Raw genomic sequence first — 24985 nt, forward strand, 5'->3', positions numbered from 1 at the left:
TCCACGTGCCCGCCCTAAGTCCGAGAGCAGAGCAGCATTCACGAAGTTTAGAAAAGAAAGAATGAAAAAAAAAATAGAGTTGTGGCTTTAAGAGCCTCCTTTCCATTTTACTCTATGTTTACATAACATAGGGGACGGTTCCAACGTTGCCATCGCGGGGGGGGGGAGGAGGCTGTTTCCTTTTCTCTCTCTTTTTCGGGGGGCGGGGGCGGTCGCGAGGTGAGGGGGGAGGCCTCCGCCGCCCCACGTGCTCCGGAAGGGGGAGCCCTGTCGGCTCCGAGGCGCGCTCGGCCGCACTTTCTTGGGGGCGGGCTCGGGGCGGCTGCCTGCGGCCGGAGGCGGGGGTGGCTCCGCCGGGCCGCGGTTCGCTCCTCCCCCGCTTCACTGCGCTCCTCCTCCGGCTGGCAGCTCGCCGGTCGTCCGGTAGTCCGGTCGTCCGGTCGCCTCGGGCCCCGCCGCTCCGGGACGGCCGCCGGGCTCCGCGTTGGGGCCGCCTCGGGGGGAGCGCGGGCTCGGTGCGGGTCCCGGCGGGCGCGCGGGCGGGGAGCCCGGGAGCCAAGACGGAGCCCCTCGGGGACTGGCCGCCCCGCGGCCCCCTCACCACCGTCCCTTTCCCCAGCTCCCTGGCTCCCTTCTCCGTATGGGATTGTAGCCGCGGCGCGGACCCGGCGGGGATCGCGCAGGAGGCGGCGGCGCCCGCGGGGCCAGAGCCGCCGGAGCCTGCGGACGACGAGGACCAGGAGGACGAGGAGGGAGCCGAACGCGGCTCCATGTTCGCCCCCGGTCCGGAGGAGCCCTGCGCCCCCGGCAAAGAGCCGCGGAAATACGGGGAGCTCGTGGTGCTGGGGTGAGTGAGGGCCCTGGAGCGCCACCCCCACCCCGGGGATCCCGGGGGGTCAGGGCCGTCCATCAGCCGGCATTTTTTAGGCCCCCACTGTGTGCCGAGCTCTGTGCTGAGCGCCGGGGATACAAAGAGAGGTAGGAGACCGTGCCTGCCCTCGAGCAGCTGCCAGTCCTGGGGCAGACGGCGCGCAGGCAACTGCGTGCAAATAAGCTGCGTGCTGTAACAGTGCAGAGATCGGATCGGCCGAGTTAGGGGCCCGAGGCGGGGGTCGTAACTCCGGCTGGGGCCATTGCAGGGCTGGGACGAAAGGCACAGACCCTCCGTGGGTGTTACATTCGTGGCAGCCTCTTTCCAAGCTCCCTTGAATATGGGGTGCCCAGGGAAGTGTGTGTATGTGGGGGTGGGGGGATGATGTGGGAACTTATAACTTGTTCCTGGGCCTCTCGGGCTGCTGTTGGGGTAAGGGGTTGTATGTGTGGGGAGGGGGAGGGGGTGTTGCTGCTCTGCTTCTCCATCTAAATTGCCAAGCCTGAATTTTTTTCCCCTCCTTCTTTCTCCCCTGTTACTCCTTTCTCCCTCCTCCTTTCTCTTTCCTTCTCTTTCTCCTCTTCCTCGTCTTCCTCCTCCTCCTTCTCCTTCCCCCTCCTCTTTTTTCTTCCTCCTCCCCTCCCCTCTTCTTTCTCTTCCTCTTTCCCCTCTCCTGGTCTTTCTCCTCCTCGCCCTCCTTTCCCCCCCTCTTCCTTTCATCCTTCCTCCTTTCTCTTCCTCCTCCCCTCTCCCCTTTTCTTCTTCCTCTCCACTTCCTTTGGGGTAGAGAAGTCTGGGGAAGTTCAAGAGCTGGAGGATTAGTGGGGGGAGGGTGGAATAAAGTTAGTGTGAGTCACTGGAGGATCAGGTATGGGGGGCTGAAGGCATAGTTTATTCTGCTTCTTGGGGAGAGGCTGCGGCGGAATAAGGTTATGGTGAATCGCAGGAGGAGGACCAGGTTCTAGGGCTAGAAGATTAGTAGCGATGTGTCTTGGAGGGGGAGGGGGGTTGTGTGCGGAATGAGGTTACTGTGAATAGCTGGCAGGTTCAAGGGTTGGAGGATTAGTAATAGTGATGTGGCTTTGGCTGCTGTGGGAGGGTGAGGTCCCTGTGTATCCGAGACCTGCGGTCTGGAAGGTGGAGAGTTTGTGAGATGCCCTGGGAGTGATGGAAGGAACTGCATTGAGAGGGAGGATTGGGGGCGATTCGTGCTTCCCGAGGGAAATGAGGCTTTGGGTGTTGCTGGTTGTTTTTTTCTTTGGGCACCGTCATCTCCTTTCCTATGGTGCTTTTTATTTAGTGGTCTCAGACAGACAGATGTTGAGACTTTTTTGGGATGGGTACTAATTTGCAACCCAACTTGGGAAGAAGCAGGCAATTACTTATATATATTGTTATGGTGACGGGAGTGGTTACAGTCTGGGGAAGGCCCTGTGGTGAACTGTCTGGACCAAACCCGTTGGCTTGGCCCTCTGTGAACTTTTCCCCATTTGGAGTTTACGAGTTCGTTGGGTACAGATGTTAGGAATTGGCTCCTTCTTGATTTGTGGGGCCCGAGGTCAGGGCTGGGCTCCAGAATTGGAGCAAGGCTGTGTTCTTTGGACACTAGCGCTGCATCTTGAAGGTGGGTGGCATCCCCGGGAGGGATGCTCCACAGCAGTGAGTTAGATACAGCTCTCAGACAGAGAGGCAGCAGCAAGGAGCTCACAGAGCTTTAGGTCTGTCCTACTGGTGAAGACCATATTTTGAGGATAGTAATTATCTATAATCATTAAGCTGAAGCACTTAGAAACGTCATTTTACCTACTCTTTCCTTGTCACATTTTCCATTATTTATCCTTAATAAATAGATAAAGGGCTGTAGGCTAAAGGGGATAAAGAGAGTGGTGAAAGGGGGATATTTTGGGAGGCAGAAGATAATACCAACGTGGATTAGTTTCTGGGGTGGAAATGTTTATTCTTGTTTAAATATAGAGTTCTGAGTTTCATTATTTTTTAGTTAAAATAATATGAAACTTTTTTTCAGGACATCACAGACGCAGGTGAGGAAAAGAAATGTAAGCAAAATTAAAGGCTTCTGACTTGATTTTCAAAAAAGGTTATTCTACTCTTAAGGTTTTCTAAGTACTCTGTGTCCCCACAACACCCATGTGACAGAGGTATCAGAGATATTATTAGACCTTTGTTTTTACTTATGAGAAAACTGGAGTTTGGAAGAGTTAAGTGAAACTTGCCCAGGGTCACACAGTTAGTAAGTTTTTGCAGATGTAATTTGAATTTTGGTCTCTTCTGACTCCAGCGTTCAGAGAGAACTCTTGCTCTCTGTATGCAGCCTTTATTTTGATAGCTGAACTTCTTAAAGCACCACTTAAAATACAATTTTTCTTACAAAAATGTACTGGAACTTTAAAACAGAGAAACATATGATGGATTTCTAGACAAGTGACAGCTCAATATTATCAAGTCCTTACTCTTTCTGCCCCCTTTCCCTTACAGGAATGTTGTTAGCATTAACGATTTTTAGACAGTTAAGTTTCAAGATAAGCATTTTCCTTCATTACAAAAAAAGTTGCATTAAAAATGTTGTGAATGGTAGGGATATGGGAGATGGCTTTCCAAGCATTCAGTCCTGACTTTTGAACTGTTTTCTGCATGCTGAAACTAACAATTTTAGTGGTGGTTAGTGATATTTATATGACTGGCTTCTAGTAAATTTAACTCAGCCTCTTATAAAAGATTCTTCAGAGCTCTTTAAAAATATATATATTTTTGTTATTGAAGAAATCAACGATGAAATGTTTCAAAGAAACATTAAGAGTTTATAATGAAAATGAGAGTATCTTCATTTTTGTGGCATACTGTTTGGGCATCAATTTAAAATTGATGCCCAATGAATATTTGTTTATGTTGTTAGAAAACATATTTTTTTTCCTGACACTTTGCCAATAGGAATAAAATTTGGTTTAAATTGATTAAACTTACAAATAGTTTCCCTGAAAAAGTTGAGGCAGACAAGTTAAGTGACTTGTCCACACAGCTAGTACGTGTCTGAGGCCAGATCTGAATTTGGAAAGATGAGTCTTCCTGACTCTTGGCTCTCCACTTTTATCAGCTGTGCCATCTAGCTGCCCTATGAAGACCTTTAGTGATAAGAAACTATCTTCTATTTGTCTTTACTTCTTTCCTGTCCCTTTTTTTCTCCTTAACTCCCCCCACCCCCATCTCTTCCCTCCTACCGCATTTTAAAATTTTGGACAGTGTTAATTGTTTGGGAGTTTTTTTGCCTTTATGTTTAATCAGCAGTTAGGTGGTGCAATAGAATACTGATCTGGAGTCAAGAAAATCTGAGTTCAAACCTTACCCTAGACCCATGACTAGCTGTTGGTTAAGTCACTTAAAATCTGCCTGCTTCAGTGTCCTCAAGTGTAAAATAAGGATAATAATAACACCTACATACCAGCATTTTTATGAGGGTCAAATGATGTAATGTAGTGCCTGGCACATAGTAACACTTGTTTCCTTTCTACCTTCCTACTCTACATTTACATCCTAGTAATTCCCATGCTTTCATCATAGTTCTGCCTTTTTGGCAAAAGCAGAACGGATTTAAAACCCTTTTCACTTTATATATTTGTTCATTAAGGAAATAAAGATCTCTCTCATGCTGCCAAAAAAATCTTCGTGAGGCACAAGTCTCATTATATTACTTCCTTGCTTAAAAGCTTCTTCAGGAGCTCCCTATGGTCTCCAGGGTTCCTTAGCATGATATTTAAAGCCTTAAAACCAATTTCAGTCTGGCTTCATTTTCTGCCTTTTCAACTTTGGCTCACACTACTCCCTTTCATGGGCCAAATTGACCTGGTAGCTGGCTCTCAAACTCAACATGGCATTTTTCCGCCATTTTGTAGGAAGAGGATTTACTCAAATTCCACAAGATAGTGAATATATTTCCTTTTTCTTTATCTTTGCCATTTGGAATTTTTGGTGCCTTTACTTTGTCTCACCTCAAGTGCTTACTCTTTATCCCTCTGCTTAGTGCTTTTCCTAGAACACTTTGTCTTATCTATCTTGCTCATCATTTGTTCAAATTTGTTCTCTTTTTGCCAAAAAGGCAGAACTGTGACCAAAGCATGGGAATTACTAGGATGTAAATTTAGATTAGGAAGGAAGAAAGAAAACAAGCACTACTGTGTGTCGGGCACTATACTGTCTCATTTGATCCTCATAAAAGCACTGGTAGGTAGGTGTTGTTATCCTCATTTTAACCTTGTGCTACATTTACATATTGTAGAAATGATGTCTACCTAGAAGAATGTTAGCACCTTGAGGGTAAAGGTAGGCTCTATTTTCCCCCCCCATAATAGTCCACAGTGCTCAACAATGCTTTGCACATAGTGGTTCTCAACAAATGTTTTCTGAAGTAAGTTGAATTGAATTTTCATTGTTGACAAAGTTATGGCTATTGTAATTTTAAACTCTCAGAACTTAACCCTTTAAATGTTTGCAGTGTCAGGTCTTTTCTTCTGCCTTCCAAATGGAAACATTATTTGGGAACTAGATCAACTCAAAGTCAGTAGTTTGAAAGTTCTCTGAAAATATAGTAAAACATTGTAAAAGAAACAGATAAAATAAGCATTCTAAAGAAGGTCTGTTAATATAGTTTATAGTAAGGCAGTCATCTTGGAGGTTTAGATGCCTTTATGTAAAAATAAGAAATGGTATCATAGTTAAGACTGTTGTGTCAATTGCTTAATTAACAAATTAGGTTCAAAAAGCAGTTCACCATTTATATTGAGTGGTTTGATTTACTATATTATCAAATTGTTCAAAGAACTTATCAGATCATTAAATTTTGAATACCCATTTTTTCAGCTGTTAGCTGAGAGGTGATATTCAGTGAAACTAAGTGCCTCAAAGATGAACAAGGAATAGTTGAAATTAAAACAGAATCTCCCACAAAAAACCCTAAAAAAAATCTGATGTTCTAAATTTTTGTACATTTAAAAAATTCCACTGATAGAATTTAAATGGGAAAACTTCTTGTGTATTAATGTTCCAAACCTTTCCCCAAGCCTATCACCTCTCTCTCTCAACAGAGGACTTTGCCTCCTTCTTTATTGAGGCCATCTGTTTTGAGTTCTTTCTTGTCTCCTAACTTTATAGCTTAAAATACTTCTAAATCAACCCTTATTTTTTCATCCTTTGTGTTCTTAATCCCATCTAGGACTGTCTCCTTAGCCCTGCACATTCCATGACTCACTTCTCCCTTAATTTCTCCCTATCTCATGGCTCCTTGTAAACTTAACTGGGTCTCTGCCAAGAGGGTGGCATCAGACTTCTGGGGTCATAATTGTTTAGTGCATTGATTAGAATTCTTAAATCTTTCAGGTTGTCCTTCATAATTTGTAGTCAGTGTATATATTGTTCTAGATCTGGTCACTTCACTTGGTAGCATTTCATTGAACTCTTAAAGATTTTTCTGAATTAATCTCTTTAGTAATTTCTTCCTGCACAAATAGTATTCCACTTTATTCTTATTTTCCCCTTTGACCTGGAAGCTCTGGATAGACGTTTGAAGTTTCTTTCAGGAAGTGCCTGGTGGATTCTTCCTATTTTTGTTTAGCCTTCTGATTCTGGAAAATCCAGTAATTTTAATTTATGATTTCTGGAACTATTGTAGCCAAGTTTTGTTTTTTTTGCTATCATTTTCAAGGATAATGATTTTCATATTAGTGCCTTGTTTTCCAGGTGTCATTTTTTTATAGTAAACGCCTTATATATTTTTTTCTTTTCTTTCAATTAGGAAAACTATTTCTTGTTATTTTCTGTAGTTAATGACATCTGTCAGTCTGTTTTATTTTTCATGGGTACCACTACTTGTATAAGATTTTCCATCTTCTGTCCTAAGCTCTCTATTTTCCTTTCAATTCTTTATTCCAAAGCTCTTATTTAATGTGCATAATTCCATTCTTAATCCCTTTCAAAATTTCTTCCAGGTACTCTTATAGTCTCTGTGGCCAAACTGGCCTTTTCTCTGAGTCTCTGCTGTTGGGTTTTTTTTTACTTCTTGTTTATCTCCTGACCCTTCATATTTCTTCATTGTGTTCCATATCTTTGTTTTACTCATTTGGATTGTAGTGGGAGGTCCAGTCTCCACCCGCTCTTGTAGTCTTAGTCTGCTTGGGCTTGACAGTTTTCTGGATTCCTTCCTCACCTCTGCCTTCCCTGGCATGACTGTTCTCAAACTCTGGCAATTTTATTTGTGCCTCTCCCAACCCCCGGTTTTACAGTCAGCTGTTCCCGTGTAAGGCTGTGGTTGTGATGGTCCATTCCCACCTGAGACTTCCCACTTCTGATTGTTGCCTGTGGCAACTTCTACCTCTCCCTCCTATTCTCTGGGCTTCCATATAACACTTTAAAATTTATAACGAACTTTTCTCATAATCCTATGAAGTAGGTAGTTGTAATATTATCCTCATTTTGTAGATGAGGAAACGAAGGTTTCTCTGGATCTTTCATAATCAAAGTAGATATGTAAGCTGAAATGAAAGGTAACAAATGTTATAGGACCCTTCATCAGATAGGAAGGCTACAAATAGAATCCCAAATTCTTGATATCCTATAAAGTCATCCTGCCAAAGGTTTTGTTAACAAATGTTCTGAGATCTGTGGTATTTCATTTTAATATAGTTAATCAGAAAGGTGAAGTTATTGCTATTAGAGGAAAATTAACCAATGTCCTGGGGAAAAATGAACTGGTGGATTTCATTGGTTATTAATTTTTCAGCTTCTGTCAGGAGAACTAAATAAAAATGTCAGCATAAATAGTCAGAACTGGGATTTGAAACCAAGCTAGTGAAAAATTGAGCAATCAGTTTTCACAGAATCATGGAACAACAGAAATGGAAGGGACCTCAGAGATCACTGTATCCAACCTATGTCTGCACACAATTCCCCTTTATAACATCCTCAACATATGCTCATTTGGTGTTTGTTTGAAGAACTCCCTTGAGGGGAACACACCAGCACTGAAGGTCATTTCACTTTTGGAGAACTCTGTAGTTTTTCCAAGCATCCAACCTAAGTTTTCCTTTTCACAACTTTTACCTATTGCTCCTACTTCTGCTCCCTGGGGCCAAAAAGAACAAGTTGAATCCCTCTCCTTATGGATAGCCCTTCTAATAATTAAAGACAACTAACATGTGTCTCCTAAGTCTTCCTTTCTTCAGAGTAAGCATCCTCATTTCCTTCAGGTGAAGCTCAGGGCATAACTTGAGGCCCTTTGCCATTCTGGTAGCTGTCTTCTGGTTGTCTTGATTATTAGTGTCTGATTATCAATGTCATTCCTAAAGTGGAAGTGGGCGGTGCCCAGAATTGAACACAACACTCTAGATGTGGTCTGACAAGGCAAGAGTGTAGTGGGGATGTCACTCCCTTGTATTAGACACTGCATTGCTTATTGTAGATAGATAAGCAATTAAAATAATTGCTAGGCACTGTGCTGAAGGCTGGAGATATGAATACAAGCAAGTAGGAGAGTCCCTACCCTCCCAAGAGTTTATATTCTAGTGAAGGAATTCAGTACAGACAGGGGTGCTGGAATAGGGGGAGGGTGAAGGAGGTTTGAAGCATACATTTGCCCAGTCAGTGAGGCAGTCTGGAGGAGCAGTAGAAGTCAGAGTCCACAAAGAGTCCAGGCCGGAGTGAGGTGACAATAAACAACTGTGGCTGGGTGTCAAGCTTGTAAAGCCACCAGGTTTTTTTGTTTTTTAGATGAACTGTTTTCTGTTTAGTCCTCTCCCATCTTACATTTCTGAAGGTGATTATTTGAACCCATAAAGACTTTATATCTATCTCTGTGAAATTTCATTTTCTTAGAATTAGGCCAAAATTCTAGCTTAGAATTCTAGATTCTTTTTGAATCTTGACTGTCATTCAACCTGTGTTGATCTGGCTTTGTGTTTTTGTAAACTCAATAAGCACGCCCGCTATCGCATGGCCAAACACAGATTTTGGGACCATTCCAATAAAACAGGGGTCCTTAAATGTGGGGTCTTTGTATTTGTTTTTAAAAATATTTTGTAAATTATATTAGTATTATTTGTTTCTTTTGCAACTTTATGCATTTAAAATATTCTGTGAAAGAGTGGAAGTCCCTAGACTGCCAAAGGGGGCCATGACGCAAAAATCAATCAATAAACATTTCAAAGATATCTACTGTGTGCCAGGCACTGTGCTAAGTTATAACCTCTGCGATAGGGATTGCCTTCTAACTTGATGTGGGATCACTAATAACTCTACTATATGGGTCTGAACATTAAATGAGTTTTCAATTGACCTAACTATCGGTGCTGCCATAGAACCCAAATCTCTTGACAAATTTACACAGACAACATCTGATTGATCAGTCTAGTAACCCTCTCAGAAAGGAAAGGAGTTTAGTTAGGTATTATGTTCTGGAATCTTGCTAGGTATTAAAGTCAAGCTCAATAGCCCTTAGGACTTTTAGACTATTTACTCTTCTCTGTTTTTGGAAAATTGAGACATTTGCCCCTGTTGAATCCTGTGAAACCTCTCTTAGTTATGAGTTCTAGTCGAGCTCCATTAAAAAAAGTTGTATAATCTTAAGTCAGTCGCTTGTTTCAGCCTCATTTTTCTCCTTTGAAAGTAATAACAATGATGAGGATGATTATGTTATTAATAATAGCCTACTCATCCCTTCATTTAAGTAGTGTTATTACCCTGATAATTGATGTCCAGCTTGCTTCCGTCATTATGGGCCTAATTTGTTAAGATGAAACATAATAAGCTATACAGTGAAGTCCACCATTGTGTTCAAAAGCTCACAGCGTGGAAGGGATGTAGCTAGACAAAAGTAAATATGAAAAAAAATGGGAATTTTCATGGATTGTAAGCTCAGTGTGGGTCAATAGTCTGATTTCACATCTAGAGAAAGGAATGTGATATATTATTTTCATAGAAGCATAGGGTTCAAAAATAGAAAGTGTTGGGTTTTGTCCTGGTCAGACTACATATGAATTATTATATTCAATTTTGGCCACTATATTTTGGAGAGATATATTGAAAAACTAAAGAATGCTTAGAAGACGCCCATCAGATTGATTAGGAATCATGAAAGTGTGGCTTGTGAAGATTAATTGAAGGAACTGGTCTGTTTAGCCTGAAGAAGAGAAGACTTAGAGGGGTATGATAAGTATCTTCAAATATTTAAGGGATTGTCATGTGGAAGAGGGATTGAATTTGTTCTTCTCGTCCCTGAGGCTGGAGGTGAGGTCAGAACTAAAACCAATCTGTCATGACTTGCAAGTGAACCGGATTTAAGTGAGGCAGAGCTGTGCAAAGTCACCAGCCTCATTCTCTACCCCTGAGCCATCTGGGTCCAGTGGCAAGACAAAGGTCAGGACAACTGGAGATGACCCTGGACGCAGTGGGAGACCTTGGCCTTTCGTAAGGCTAAGTCTGACCGAGGCAATGCCCATTCAGTGATTAAGGCTAGGTAAGAAATGAGGCAAAGAACGGCCTTTTTTACCTAGACTGAAGTATCAGAGAGGCAGATTTCATCTCAGCATAAGAAACAATTTTATTCCTTATACTGAGGAATCCTAACACTTGGAGCTGACTAAAGATGGACTTGAAATACCTTGAAAAGTAGCAAGTTCTTCATCTTGAGAGATGGTTAATGGAGACTGGATGACCTGTTAGAAAGTTATAGAGGGCAGGGGTTGAACTAGATGACCTTTAACATCCCTCCTCAACAGTATGATTCTTTGATCCTAATAAATTGATGTACATACTACTTCGGAATTATGAAAATCAAATGAGTGTGTCCTTTATCCAAATGAGTGATTATATGAAAGAAATTAGGAGAGTGTAAATTGTTTTATTTACAAACAATAATAACTAACATTTACACAGCCTTTTAAGATTTGCAAACTATTTTATATATTATCTCTTGTGTCTGTAATAGGGACAATCTATATTGGTTATAGGGCAAAATTCAATTTATGAAGATATTCATTTACAAAGGGATCTTGTTATAATATAATCTTATCTTATGAGGGGGCAGCCACAACATGGCCATCAGAACAAAGCTCTAGTATATATTTTTCTGGGATTATTACAATTTTTTTTGGTATTCATATGACTTTAAAAGCACATAGGTTTTACTTTGTAACTTTTATAAAAATAAAATGTTTATGAAAATTGTTTGTCATCACAAGTTCTAATTTGTGTTCTGTGATGATGATGTGAATAATGATTTGAGCATGGCCCAAATGTGGATGAGAAAAAGAGGAGCAGGAAGAAGAAGGACCGTGTACTTTGGGATATTTGAGCATAACTTTGTGTAGTAGCAGCTAAGCTATGGAATAGAAGACAAAGGTACAGCTTTCAGGTTCAGTCTGCTTCTGTCATAAAAGTGCTAGTTGGGTTAGAAGCATAAAGCTTGAAATTATTTCTTGTTCCTCAGAAACGGACTATGGGAAGTATTCAGTAGGAATTATGGGTGGATATATTTGAAAATACCTTCTATATTTACTTTCAGTAGCTGTAAGCCTGCTGTTGACCATTTCATTGATATATCTACAGTAGATTTGAAGTCTGATAGACTAGTACTATATGAAATACCAGTTTCTACTGCCAATACAGTATAAATCATTGGGTAGAATTTTAACAACTAAATGTGTTTCATTTTTTTAAAATATAAATTTATTTATTTTTCATTTTCAATATTTACTTCCACAAGATTTTGAGTTCCAAATTTTTACCCCATCTCACCCCTCCCTTCACCCCAAGATGGCATGCATTCTGAATATCCCTTCCCCTAGTCTGTCCTTTCTTCTGTCTCTACCCCCTTCTCTTATCTCCTTCCCCTTCTATTTTCCTGTAGGACAGGGTAGACTTCTGTACCCCATTTCCTGTATTTCTTATTTCCCAGTAGCATGTAAAAACATTTTTTTAAATCATGTTTGTTTTTAAAACTTTAGGTTTCAAATCTTCTCCCTTTCTTGCCCCCCACCCACCCTCATTGAAAAGGCAAGCAACTCAATATAGGTTATACATGTGCAGTTACACAAAACACTTCCATAGTAGACATGTTGTGAAAAACTAACTCTATTTCCCTTAATCCTATTCTGCCCTCCCATTTATTCTGTTCTTTCTTTTGACCCTGTACCTCCTCAGAAGTATTTGCTTCTGATTACCCCTTTCCCAATCTGCCCTCCTCTCTATCATCCCCCTGCTCTCTTGTCCCCTTCCCCCTTTTTTCCCTGTAGGGTAAGACAGATTTCCATACCCAATTGAATGTGTATGTTATTCCCTCCTTAAGCCAAATCCTATGAGAATAAGATTCACTCATTCCTCTCACCTTCCCCATTTCCCTCCACTGTAAGAGCCTTTTCTTTTCTGTTTTTTTTTGTGAGATAATTTACCCCATTCTACCTCTCCCTTTCTTCTCTCCTAGTATAATCCTTCTCATCCCTTAACTTTATTCTCCAGATATAACCCCTTAATCTTCAACTCACCATATGCCCTCTATCTATCTATATCTGTCTATCTATCTGTCTGTCTATCAATCTGTCTGTCTATCTATACCTACATACATATAATTTTTTCCCTCCAACTACCCTAATACTGACAAAGGTCTCATGAGTTATAAATATCATCTTTCCATGCAGGAATGTAAACAGTTCAACCTTAATAAGTCTCTTATGATTTCTCTTTCCTGTTTACCTCTTCACGTTCCACTTGAGTCTTGTATTTGAAAGTCAAATTTTCTATTCAGCTCTGGTCTTTTCATCAAGAATGCTTGAAAGTCCTCTATTTCACTGAATGACCATTTTTTCCCCTGAAGGATTATACTCAGTTTTGCTGGGTAGGTGATTCTTGGTTGTAATCCTATCTCCTTTGCCCTTTGGAATGTTATATTCCATACTCTTTGGTCCTTTAATGTAAAAGCTGCTAAATCTTGTGTTATCCTGATTGTGTTTCCACAGTACTTGAATTGTTTCTTTCTGGCAGCTTGTAATATTTTCTCCTTGACCTGGGAACTCTGGAATTTGGCTATAATATTCCTAGGAGTTTTCCTTTGGGGATCTCTTTCAGGAGGAGATCAATGGATTCTTTCGAGTTCTATGTTTTCCTTGATAATTTCTTGAAAGATGATGTCAAGGTTCTTTTTTTGATCATGGCTTTCAGATAGTCCAATAATTTTTAAATTGTCTCTCCTGGATCTATTTTCCAGGTCAGTTGTTTTTCCAATGAGATATTTCACATTTTTCTAATTTTTCATTCTTTTGGATTTGTTTTACAGTATCTTGATTTCTCATAAAGTCACTAGCTTCTAATTGCTCTATTCTAATTTTTAAGGAAGTATTTTCTTCAGCTAATCTTTTGGACTTCCTTTTCCATTTGGCCGGTTTTGCTTTTTAGGGCATTCTTCTCCTCATTGGCTTTTTGGACCTCTTTTGCCATTTGGGTTAGGCTATTTTTTAAGGTGTTATTTTCTTCAGTATTTTTTGGGGTCTCCTTTAGCAAGATGTTGGCTTGTTTTTCATGATTTTCTTGCATCACTTCATTTCTCTTCCCAGTTTTTCCTCTACTTCTTCTTGTTTCTCAAAATCCCTTTTGAGTTCTTCCAAGGCGTGGGACTGATTCATATTTTTCTTGGAGGCTTTGGATGTAGGAGCTTTGACTTTGTTGTCTTCTTCTGGTTGTATGTTTTGATCTTCTTTTTCACCAAAGTAAGATAATATAGTGTGACTCTGTTTGTGCTTCTTGCTCATGATCCCGGCCAATTACTTGAGTTTTAAACTCTTTGTTGAGGTAAGAGTCTGCTTCCAATGTGGAGAATGTACTGTCCCAAGCTTCAGGGGTTTGTATAGCTGTTTTCAGAGATACTTGTAGGGACCTGTAAATTTTCAGTTCTTCCAAGGCGGTATGATAAGGGGCAAGGTGTGTACTCCTTTTACTCTGTTTACCAGAGCCTGTGCTGTGGTCTATTAGTGACCACAAGTACTCCTTTCTGTCCTGTAACTGTGAAGAGGGTCTGCTCTTCACAGCCATTACAAGCTCTACCGTGCCAGCGCTCCTCCTCACCCTAGGACCTCCGCCCAGAGCTGTGACCCTGGTCCAAGCACGGGGCAAAGCAAGAGATTCCTGCCTCAGCACTGGCAAAGAGATCCCTGCAGTCCACCTCTGATCAGCCACTCAGTCTGTGGGCCTGAAGCTTAGGAGGCAGCTGTACCCCCAGGGCCGTGTTCTCGGGGAACTGGATCTGAGACCCTGTGTTCTTCTCTCAGCACACAGAAACAGAATTTTCCCACTGCCCTTGTAGGTTGTCTTTGGAATTTGTGGATTGAGGAGTCTGGAAATCGAGATTTCAGTCCTCTGAGGCCGCCTCCAGGTTTGCTGCGGCCTGCGCACCCATACCGAACTGTGCACGTCTTCTAGCCCAGAACCTTTCTGATCAACAATTCAGGTTGTCTTGGGCTGGAAATTTGTTTCACTTTGTCTTTTTGTGGGTCCTGCTGCTTTAGAATTGGTTTAGAGCCATTTTTTATAGGTATTTGGAGGTGTTTGGGGGAGAGCTCAAGCAAGTCACTGCTTTCACTCCGCCATCTTGGCTCCGCCCTAAAATGTGTTTCATAAAAGGTATAATATACTGTTCTGGTGGCAGAAATGATTATTAAGTGACTTGTGTTTGGAACAAAATCTGAGTGCCAAAACACTGAATTTCTTTGATTAGTAGTTTAGTATTCTCTGGTCTTTAATTTGGCTTAAGAATTGTAGACTTTGTCACAAAAGGAAGAGTTGTATAATTTACTAAAGTACAGCTCTGTTTCCTGGTAAAATCTTCTGATGGAGTGAATCTTAAGCTTTTAAAAATTATAAGAGCTTAACTATGAATAAAATACGTAAACAAAATAAAAGAAAAAAATCTGATATATAACTTTTATGTAGCAATTAAGAAAGTTAGAACCAAATGAATTAATAATAACCCATATGAAGAAAATGCTTTTGTTCTGTCTTGGTTTTTCTTCCACTCTCCTCTTTCTTTCCTTTGCATTCTTCTTATCCAACCCATCTTTCTCTCTTTCTGTCTCTCCTTCTCTCTCTGCTGGGTACAGAGTAGGTGCTTAATCACTGTTAATTGACTGACTGATTTTCTAGTATATACACACACACATACAGTTTTGATCTTTTCATATTTTACTATATGCTTTAGATATGTCATTTAAAAACATAACGTTAAATTATATATTAACATTCTGTAATGTATTCAGGACGGATTGAATCTTATTTGTTTTTGCTAGAGTTTTACTTTTCCATTTAAAAATTACCCCAAAAATCTTGTATTCTCTGTCCCAGATATAAAGACTAAGCTAAGTCATCCTTTTTCAGTGTTGCTGGTTGTATGCTTTAGGGATTCATTATTTTCCCACCAGTTTGTTTTCTAACTTGAGTTTAATAGTCTGGAACAGATGGATATTTTGGTGTTTAAGCAGATATGGCAGAGGAATCTGTGATCAAGGAATTCTTATACTTAAGATACATAGTTATCTTCCATTTCTAAATCTTTCTTTAGAATAGAGCAAATGTGCATTTTTGCAGTAGGTGCCTAAGTTCTTTTTTTCTTTCTTTTTTTTTTTTTTTGTGAGACAGTTGGGGTTAAGTAACTTGCCCAGAGTCACACAGCTAGTAAGTGGTATGTGTCTGAGGCCGGATTTGAACTCAGGTCCTCCTGACCCCAGGGCCGGTGCTCTATCCACTGAGCTGCCTAGTTGCCCCCGATGCTTAAGTTCTTTAATGTCTGTGTGGGAATGGAATCAGAACTGGCCACTGTTTGCCTTTCTTAGCCTTAGATTAGGTGGTGGTGAAAACTTCTTAATTAATTTAAATTTTCCACTGAATAGACTTCCTTATACTTACTGTTTTAGTCCAAGAGTTTAAAACATATTTTCATAGTTGATTGTTTTTCTTTGTCTCAGGTGGTTTTCTGTTTTTGAGTGCCCTGGGTTTTCTTGACTTTGTCATTGCTGTCCAGTTTCAGTCTTGATTTTCTTTGCATAGTTTTGAGAAACGGTCTCAAACATTATTTTCCTGATCGGCTGCTCAGTTTTACTTGATCAGCCCGGCCTCTTCTCTCTATCTGAACTCCTAACTTTGCCCTCACTGTGTAACACTCATTTTGAATGCGTGGTGGCTGCTCGTGATAAAGGAGCCTCGTATTTAAAATCACATTAAAGAAGAAGCTGTAAGATCCTGGTTCATTTTTGGTGCCTTCATAAGGGAATGCATAGTAAGAGTGGCAGGATCCTTTTCTTATTTTGTGAGTAGTGGGTAGAGGAGCTTTTTCAGCTAGAGGAATAGAAGTGAACCCTTCAACATTTCAAAAACATTCCTCATTTCACTATTTAAAAAAAATTGTGTGGAGGAGAAAAGCTGTGATATGGACCCATTGAATTTCTCTCCCGAAGAATGCTATCTAATCTCACTAGTGACAAGCACACTTAAAAAGCTTAGGCTTTTTTTTTTTCTAATTTAGCCTGGAAAGAGGAGCCTTTAAAGCATTTTTCCTCTGAAGTAAAGGTCTTTCGTTCCCAAGGTGCTAATAATACTGTTTGTTGATTTATTCTTTGCTGACTTTTGATCTTCCAATTAGTATTGATTAAGGAAAAGCCCTTCACAATTTTTTTTTCACTGAAGGAGAACTTGATGAAATTGGTTTAAAAATGACCTGTGCTTTCTTAGATTAACTAAAGATTGAAAATAGCAGGTCAGGAGTGGTGTCTTGTATCTGTTAAGTGTTCAATGGGTTTAGATGTCAATTTTAAAGCTTTAGAAGAACTCCTTTGAGTGACCCTTCCAGGCACACTTGACTTTATGTCATACAATTTCACATACCCCCTTCAATAAGTATAATTTTTGCATACCCTGTAAGGTAGCACAATGCCAGGCTTAAACATAATTTTTTTCACTTTATTGTCAAGTTGACCAATGTTAACAACCGTGAACACTGTAAAGAAGAAAAAGGACATTGTATGAGAAACCTTGACTCTTCACTGTGAACAGTTATTTTTAAATGAGAAGGCATAAGCCCCTCCCCCCATCTCCCACAACAAAAACAAACTAAAGGTGGAAAAATCACCAGAAGTAAAGCATAGCTTTTCAAAAAGCGGCAGTAAGTGTTGATTGGGGAAAAAATAGGACTGCAAAATATTTTAGGGAGAATTATTCAGTCAGAAAATTCTAATAATAAAGTACACAGGGGTGAAATTTGAGTGGCGTACACATATTAACAAGCCCTTCAATTGAATTATAGCTTTGTAATGAGTATCTGCCTACGATCTTCTGTTTAAAATATTTTTTCAAATATATTTTCCCCTCTCTGCCAGTAGGAAAAAGATGCTGGTCCTTGTCATTACAATAATTTATAGGCAGAGATCAAGAGCCATACTTTGGGGTTTTTAGCTGGAAACAATTTATAGGCTAATCAAGTAATATTAACTAGCTGAAAATGTTATGGGGCGTCTAGGTGGCACAGTGGGTAGAGCACTGGCCCTGGAGTCAGGAGGACCTGAGTTCAAATTTGGCCTCACACCAAACACTAGTTGTGGGACCCTGGGCAAGTTACTTAACCCCAGTTGCCTTAAAAAAAATGTTACATACTCATTTACTCAAATAGCTCCGTGATTTTTTTTTTTCTGTTTGGAAGTTCTCTCCAAGATACAGATCAAAACCTATCAGTGTTTGCCCCTTATGTGCAATTCTTGGCTATGTCCTTCCTTAAGTTCACCACAGGGGTCCAGCCAATCTGGAGGAGAGTTTCCTTAATTTCTGACACCAAAAGGACACCAATGGAGCACTTTGGCAATCTATGTGTCATCTTTTACCATCACCCCATGACCAGCCCATGTTCTTTTCCTTATATCATGACAACTTGCATCTGTATAATGCTTTAAGGTTTGCAAAGCACTTCACATGTGTCAGGATCCTCATAGTAGCCCTAGGAGGTAGGCACAATTATTATTCTTACTTTACAGATGAGAAAATGGAGGCACAGAAGTGAAGTGACTTGTCCAGGGTCATACAGCTAGTAAAGGTCTGAGGTAGGGTTTAAACTCAGGTCTTCCTGACTCCAAGTCCAACCTGCTTTTTTGTACTGTGCCACCTTATACAGTTCCTTAATGACATCTTATACTCCTATTATTTGAAGTTCCTCGTTGGTTACATATTACAGTCCATTCACATTCAACTTATACCTTTCCATTATCGGTCAGTCAATGGTATTTATTAATCATCTATTTATTTTTAATTATCCGGGAGACTGTTGTGCTACAAATCTTGCTCCCATATAACAACATTAGAATGTTGTGTTAAAATGATGGGCCTTTGCTTTCTTGTAAAGGTTGGGGTAAGTAAAGGGGTTTCACATTTTCTTGAAGGTAACAGTGGGCAAGCTGTGTAAGTTGTCTATCCAAATGCAGATTGTTTGTCCTGTGTGAGTGGTCAGCAGGAACTCCTTTGAGTGATTACAGATGTATTCCAGGAGCTTCTTCAGTTTTATCTGTGAATAAGAGCGTCAGTATGAGCTCACTGTCCTATCCGTAGGGAATCTGTCTTTACCTTGGCTGCAGTGCTGGCTCCTTATCAAAGAAGAGAATACTTTCAGGAAGCTTTTCAGGTCCCTATTTTATGCCTTACCTGATGTTTATGATTAAAGGAATCCTGTGATATCTTAAAAGAAATCCCAAATGATTTGGATGTATTTGGATGGAGGAGACACCTAGCATAAATTCTTCTCACTGAATCAAAGGCTTTTTTTGTAATCAGCACACAGTAAGTACAGTGGAGTCTTAAACTCTACATCTTTCAGTTTATTGTAAAACGATAAATATGGGGTCCAGTGTTGAAAATTGCTTTACAAAATCCTGCTTGTTGCCTACTAATGCCTTCATCATAGATGTCCTCAATTTGTGTAGAGATGACACTCAAAAATATTTTTATAGGTGTGAGTATAGGCATATAGAGTGATACTTACTGGTGTTTACTCTTGCATTTTTCAGAACTGAAAATAGAAGATACCAATTAGCTAACCTTTTCTTTCCCATTAGTAATTGAATATGAAAGTAATCTACCTCTTTTTCCTTTTATGAATTTTTCCTTCTGTAAGTTGTTTTCTTTTTCCATAGGAACACAGTCTGAGTAGGAGTTTTCGTAGCTAGGACACATTCTGCCATCAGTATGTAACTGTGGTGAGCAGTTTGTAAATTGTTGTTGGAGCCTTAATGACACCATGGTCTGAAATCAAAGCTTCTCTCCAGTTCGATGTAAAACCAGGCCTTAAGAGATACCGTTTTAAGATCTCATTGGTATTTATAGACAATCTTCATTAAGGAAGGTGGGTACATTTTGGGTTTGAGGTAGATTTATCAACTGTTTGCTGTAAAAAATATTGAAGGTCCAGTTACAGAAGTCATGTTAAAAGCCCCAGTAAAATATATTGACTATAACGTGGTGAAAAGGGAGTTAACGAAATACTCAGTTTTCACTCCATAGCTGTGAACTGCCCCCCAAACCAATCTGTGGCTTTTTGCTTCCTGGGTTTTGAAGAACTAAGAGAAGATGGAAAAGGACCAGAGAAGGTCCTTGGGTCTTTTGGCCTTGGGTCTTTTGGTTGCCTTCATTCAGACCAATCAGATTTTGGAAACAGATGTCAGCTTCCTTCGGAAGGGGGCCTTTCCGTGTGCCTTTTAAGCGCCACCCACAGTGGATCTCCCTCTGATCTAATCAGATTGCTCCAGCCTCTGTTCTTACTAGATTTGCTAGCGTTGTCTTTGTGCTTTGGTTTCTAATGAAACTCTTTCCACTGTTGAGGACAGTGGAGCTGACGCATTTGAACTCAACACTGAAGTCTTGGGCAAGCTTATAGAGGGAGTAGAAGTGTCACTGAAGAAAAAAAAATATGGTAAGAGCAGCTGGCCTGGGCCAGGTTTACATAGGGGAGGTTGTTCTGGAAGGGACATAAGTTTCTCAAGGTATTTGAAGGAAGAGATACCAAGAACGTGGGAAAAAATATGTAAAACCTTGTTTTATCATACCAGAAAGGAGACTAGGATCAGCATGCTGATTCTCTTGATCTCTCTAAAATATTTATGAGAATCATCTATTCATGCAACAGGGGCATTCTTGGTGAGGGAATTAGAAGGGATACTTCACAGTAGAAGACAGTTTTGGTTTCAAGATTTGGCAGATTAAGGATCTCAATGTATTTGTTAGTTGTTGACCACTTTAAAGCATTTGATTTTGTAGAGCAAGGTGTCTCCCCATGCATATGTCAGAATTAAAAATTCCTTGGACACTATGATAACTGAGATTGTCCTGTTTGACAACTCTCTGATCATTCAAATAGGGATCAGTACATATGATGGATGAATTGGGCTTAGAATTGAATTAGGTGAGGGGGCAGGGATTGCCTTTAGGAAATTGCAGAGTTCTTTTAATGACCCCAGTCTTCTTGAAACAAACGTCTGTCTTTTTAGTATCAATATTCTGCTGGTCTTGTTGCATGGCAACTAGTGGAGGAAAGCTGGCCACTGAAGAACTGGAATTGAGGATGTGGGGAGGGCAATAGAGAGGTATCTGGTCAGCAGGAGACCATTGTTGTTTTTCTATCAGAAAATACAGAATAAGGGGCAGCTAGGTGGCACAGTGGATAGAGCACCAGCCCTGAAGTCAGGAGGTCCTGAGTTCAAATGCGACCTCAGACCAAACATTTGACACTAGCTGTGTGACCCTGGGCAAGTCACTTAACCCCAATTGCCTTAAGAGAAAAAAAAAAGAAAATACAGAATATCAGTAACTATAAGTGTTGCCCAGGGTTCGGTCTTAGGCCATCTTCCCTGCTGTCTGTCCACACCTTATTAGCTCCCGTGGGGTTAGCCATTATCTTTATGTAAATGACTATATATGAATATCTGTGTATACATGAGTATGTGTATCTCTCTTTAGCCCTATTCTCTCCCATGAGCTTCAATCACTATATTACTAATTGTTTATTGGACATTGGAACTGGATGTCCTAGAATTACTTTCAACTCAGCCTTTCTGAAACTGAACTTGTTGCCTTCTCCCCTCAAAGCTCCTCTCTTTTGAAGTTTCCTATTTGTATCGAAGATACCACAGGACCCACAGCCCTTACAGTATCCCAAGTTTGTAACCTCACTGTTTTCCCCCACTCCTTACTCTTCCTCAGTTTGCATATCCAGTCATTCACCAAATCTTGCCATTTCTACCTTCACAAAACCTCTTGCATCTGACCCCTTTTTTTCTGCTAACTGCAGCTACTACCTTAGCTCAGGTCTACATCACCTCTCTCCTAAATTATTGCAAAAGCCACCTGATTGGTGTCCCTGCTTCAAGTGTCTACACACTGCTGCCAAAGTAACATGCATTAAGCACAGATCTGACCATATGACTGTCCTGCTCAACCAACTTTGGTGGATTCCTATTGCCTCAAGAATGAGTTGGAAACTCTTTTTTTGGTTTTGTTTTTTTTGTTTGTTTTTCCCTTTTGGTGAGGTGATCAGGGTTAAGTGACTTGCCCAGGGTCACATAGCTAGTAAGTGTTAAGTGTGTGAGGCTGGGTTTGAACTCAGGTCCTCCTGACTCCAAGGCCAGAGCTCTATTCACTGCGGCACCCAGCTGCCCCTAAAACTTTATCTTTTAAAGCCTTGTACAACTTGGCTACAAACGCTCTTTTCAGCCTTATTGGACATTAATTACTACCCTTCCCACACTTTGTGAACCAGACAAACTACCTTTCTCTCTGTTAGTCAGTCATGGCACTCCATTTCCTATCATCCGTTTTCATGCCTTTCGGCTTACTCTGTGTTTGGAATGCACTCTCTCCTTCCCTCCCCTCAAGGAATCCATCTTTTCCTTTTAAGATGCTCAGCTGCCATTTTCTACATGAAGCCTTTCTAGATTCTTGTCAGTATCTCCTAGTGTCCCTCCCTCCCAAATGTGTGGGACAAGTGAAAGTTTCTCATATGAAATGGAAGCTATGCCCCAAAATTTAGTTAATGCTTTAGCATTAGCTGAGCCTAAGTTCCATTTTCCTGTAAATCATGTGATTGGATCATACATCTGTTGCCTACCCCCTCCGTTGTTTTGTAACCACCACCCCAGCCTTATCTTTACTAAATAAAGCAATCTTCTAGCTGCTGAGCTTGTTTTGGGTAAAAAGTCATCTTAGTTTCTAAATAGAATGTAAGGTCTCTCACCTCAACCAATGTGGATAAAGAGATTGAGGTAAACAAGTGTGTGTGTGTGTGTGTATGGGGGGGGGTTCTTAGAGTTGTTTGTCTAAGGGTATATAACTGCTTGCTTTCTGCCTGTATCTCAGCCTCCCTACTCCAGTCTGCCCTGGGTAGGTGATGCCCAATTCTTGCGCAAGACTTTCTAGAGTAAAACTTCTGTTTCTACTGAGAGAAACCTCTGAATTTTTCTTTGGGTAGGTGGTCTCAGTCCCACTCACATACTACCTTGTATTTAATACATTGTATATAGATGTATTTATTTGCTTCATAGTCATATTATTCACTTGTATATTTATATGTGTGCTTCTTGCCTCCTCATTGGTGTTGTGAGGAGAGATTGTTTTCATTCTGTCTTATTTGTACCTCCAGCACCTAGCAGAGTGTCTGGCACACAGTGCTTAATAAATATTTGTTGATTGATGGATTATTACCTAAGTAGCATAAATAAATGTATAGCAAACTTTTATTTGGCATTCCTAATGCTGAGGGATTAATATGGCATTAGGTATGCTTTTTTTCTTGAATTTTAGGGATATTAAAAGTTATAGATTCTGGATACTTTTTTATAGTAAACTCAGTATAGCTATTCTTGATCACAACTGGTGCATTGGGGAAGGGAATAAACATTTATTAAGCACCTATTATATGCCAGGCACTGTGTTAAGCTAAATATCTCATTTGATCTAAAAAAAAAAACCTTTGGGAAGTTGATGTTATCATCCCCATTTTGCAGTTGAGAAAAGTGAGGCAGACAGAGATTAAGTGACTTCCCCAGAGTCACACAGATAAGGGTCTGAGGCTAGATTTGAATTCGGGTCTTTCTGACACCAGGCCCAGAGATCTATCTTCTGTGCCACTTAATTGACCGTTAGCAGGTTAATATAATAAACCTCAGGAGTGCCAGGAATTAATTTAGCACACTTAAAAAATCTGCCTTATAGACTTCCTTTTTGCATAGGAAAAGAGCAGGTGCAGTTATGTGATTTTTTAAAAAGTGAATTTCTGGAGTTTGGGACTTTTGAGTTGTTTCCAAAACTTAGCTAGCACTATGTAAGACTGGAAGGAGGAAAAGACAGAGAGAAGTAGGTGTGCTAAAGAGTTTTATCACTTTTACCAGAATTAAGTCTTTCAGTGAAGTTGCTGAATTACAAGTTCTTTCATAGCAATTGAACACATTTCTCTCCTTTTTTAACAAAATCACTTTGTTTCTTAATTAATTGTTCCTGGCCCTAAGACAAGTGTGCCAAAATACCAGTTAAATAGAGAGAGAGAGAGAGAGAGAGAGAGAGAGAGAGAGAGAGAGAGAGAGAGAGTGTGTGTGTGTGTGTGTGTATTTTCTTCAGGAAGATTAGAGTTCCAGAAGCAACATTTAAAGAAAAACATTCTTCCTTTAAAAGGTAAGCTTAACTGCTGTGTTTTCCCTCAGTTCAGTTTGTGAGAGATGATCTCTCAGAAGTGAAGCCTCCTCAAAGGGTCATTAGTTCTTGTTAATGGTTCTGGTATTGTTGCTTTTGAGTGGTACATGTTAACCAACACTAAGTGAAGACCCCTCAGAATGCAAGACCCCCTCCCCTAGCCTTCTCCCTCCCGTACTCTTAGATAGTGGTAGCAGAAATTCCTGAGCCATAAAGAGCATCCTCTCTATCTCATCCTCTAGCTAGTTATATGACCTTGGGTATAAGGCTGCTGAAACTGTGAGGCCCTGAAAAGAGGAACATGCTAACATAATTTCTGTACCTCTTTGTTCTCTCTGTTACTGGGGTAGTTTTTACACGAATAGAGTGTATACCTGAGGCTCAGTGAATGAGCCAACAGGAAGCAGGTTAGGGTGGGCTGTTATGTTAGGGTCTATATAATCTTGCCTTAAACAAAGAGCACTCACACTCTTGGGGCAGCTTAGGCAGCACGGGGGTGCACTTTCTCAGGAAAGTCAATAAAGAGATCTCTCCTTTTTGCAAACTATTGTCAAGACTCTGGTTTTTAACTGAGTAAAACAGTGTAAACAATGTGACATCTCTCAGATGGATTGAGTGTAGCAATGTCTTAGACTGTTGCAAACTCGAGGTTGGTTACACTAACCTGAATAGGCCTAAGTTTCAGGTTCCTAGAAGTCACATGATTTGTATTGTTACATCAGCATTAGGTAATGGCTAATTACTAAATAAGGATAAATAGCTAGAATTGGTAGTATTATAATATGGTTTCTTGTTTCTGGGGTAGATTTTCGCATTTTAGAGTGTGAGGCTGAAATTCCTGTCCAATGGGAATTCAAAGCCAGTGGTGGGTGGGTATTTCTGTGTTAGGGCTATATTACCTTTGTCCTGGCCTTTGCGGACTGCTGGACAGCCTGCTTCTTGCGAGAGCGTAATAAATCTTTCACTTTATACGTAGAAAATCTCTGAGTGTTATTTTTGGGCAGCTGTACCACACAAGTTGAAGATGGGTTCTTCCCACCTCCAACCCATCCAAAAAATATTCAAATATTCGTAGAGCTTCTGTTGATTTTGTTTATCTGGGTAATAAAGCTATGGCAACTTCCATTCATGACACAACTTCAGGAGACAGTTCCTCCTCCCATTCTTTCCCCCTTGTTCAGATAATTAGCTGAATATGCTGTGCTTGGTATACACCACTTAATTGTATTGCTTCCAGAAAAATGAGATATTCTGAAGGCCATTCACTGCAAATGTCAGTTCTGTGGGAAGAGTGTTATAAATGACATTGTTTCAGGAAGCCGACTATAAAACTTAAAATACCAGGAACTGAGAATTTAA

The 24985-nt window shown here is 40.3% G+C and overlaps 1 protein-coding gene across 1 annotated transcript in view; it reads left to right on the plus strand.

Annotated features, from left to right (window-relative positions):
- Window positions 1–682: 682 nt before the first annotated feature.
- PELI2 (pellino E3 ubiquitin protein ligase family member 2) overlaps window positions 683–24985 on the plus strand; it is a 116461-nt gene continuing 92158 nt past the window's right edge. The window contains exon 1 of the mRNA XM_020986451.2: window positions 683–847. Within this exon, the coding sequence (XP_020842110.1) occupies window positions 771–847 (77 nt within the window). The 5' untranslated portion in view covers window positions 683–770. The remainder of the gene's footprint in view (window positions 848–24985) is intronic.

The sequence above is a fragment of the Phascolarctos cinereus genome, unplaced genomic scaffold (genome assembly GCF_003287225.1).
Source record: "Phascolarctos cinereus isolate Bilbo 61053 unplaced genomic scaffold, phaCin_HiC Scaffold_3;HRSCAF=262, whole genome shotgun sequence".
In the NCBI taxonomy this organism is placed as follows: Eukaryota; Metazoa; Chordata; class Mammalia; order Diprotodontia; family Phascolarctidae; genus Phascolarctos; species Phascolarctos cinereus.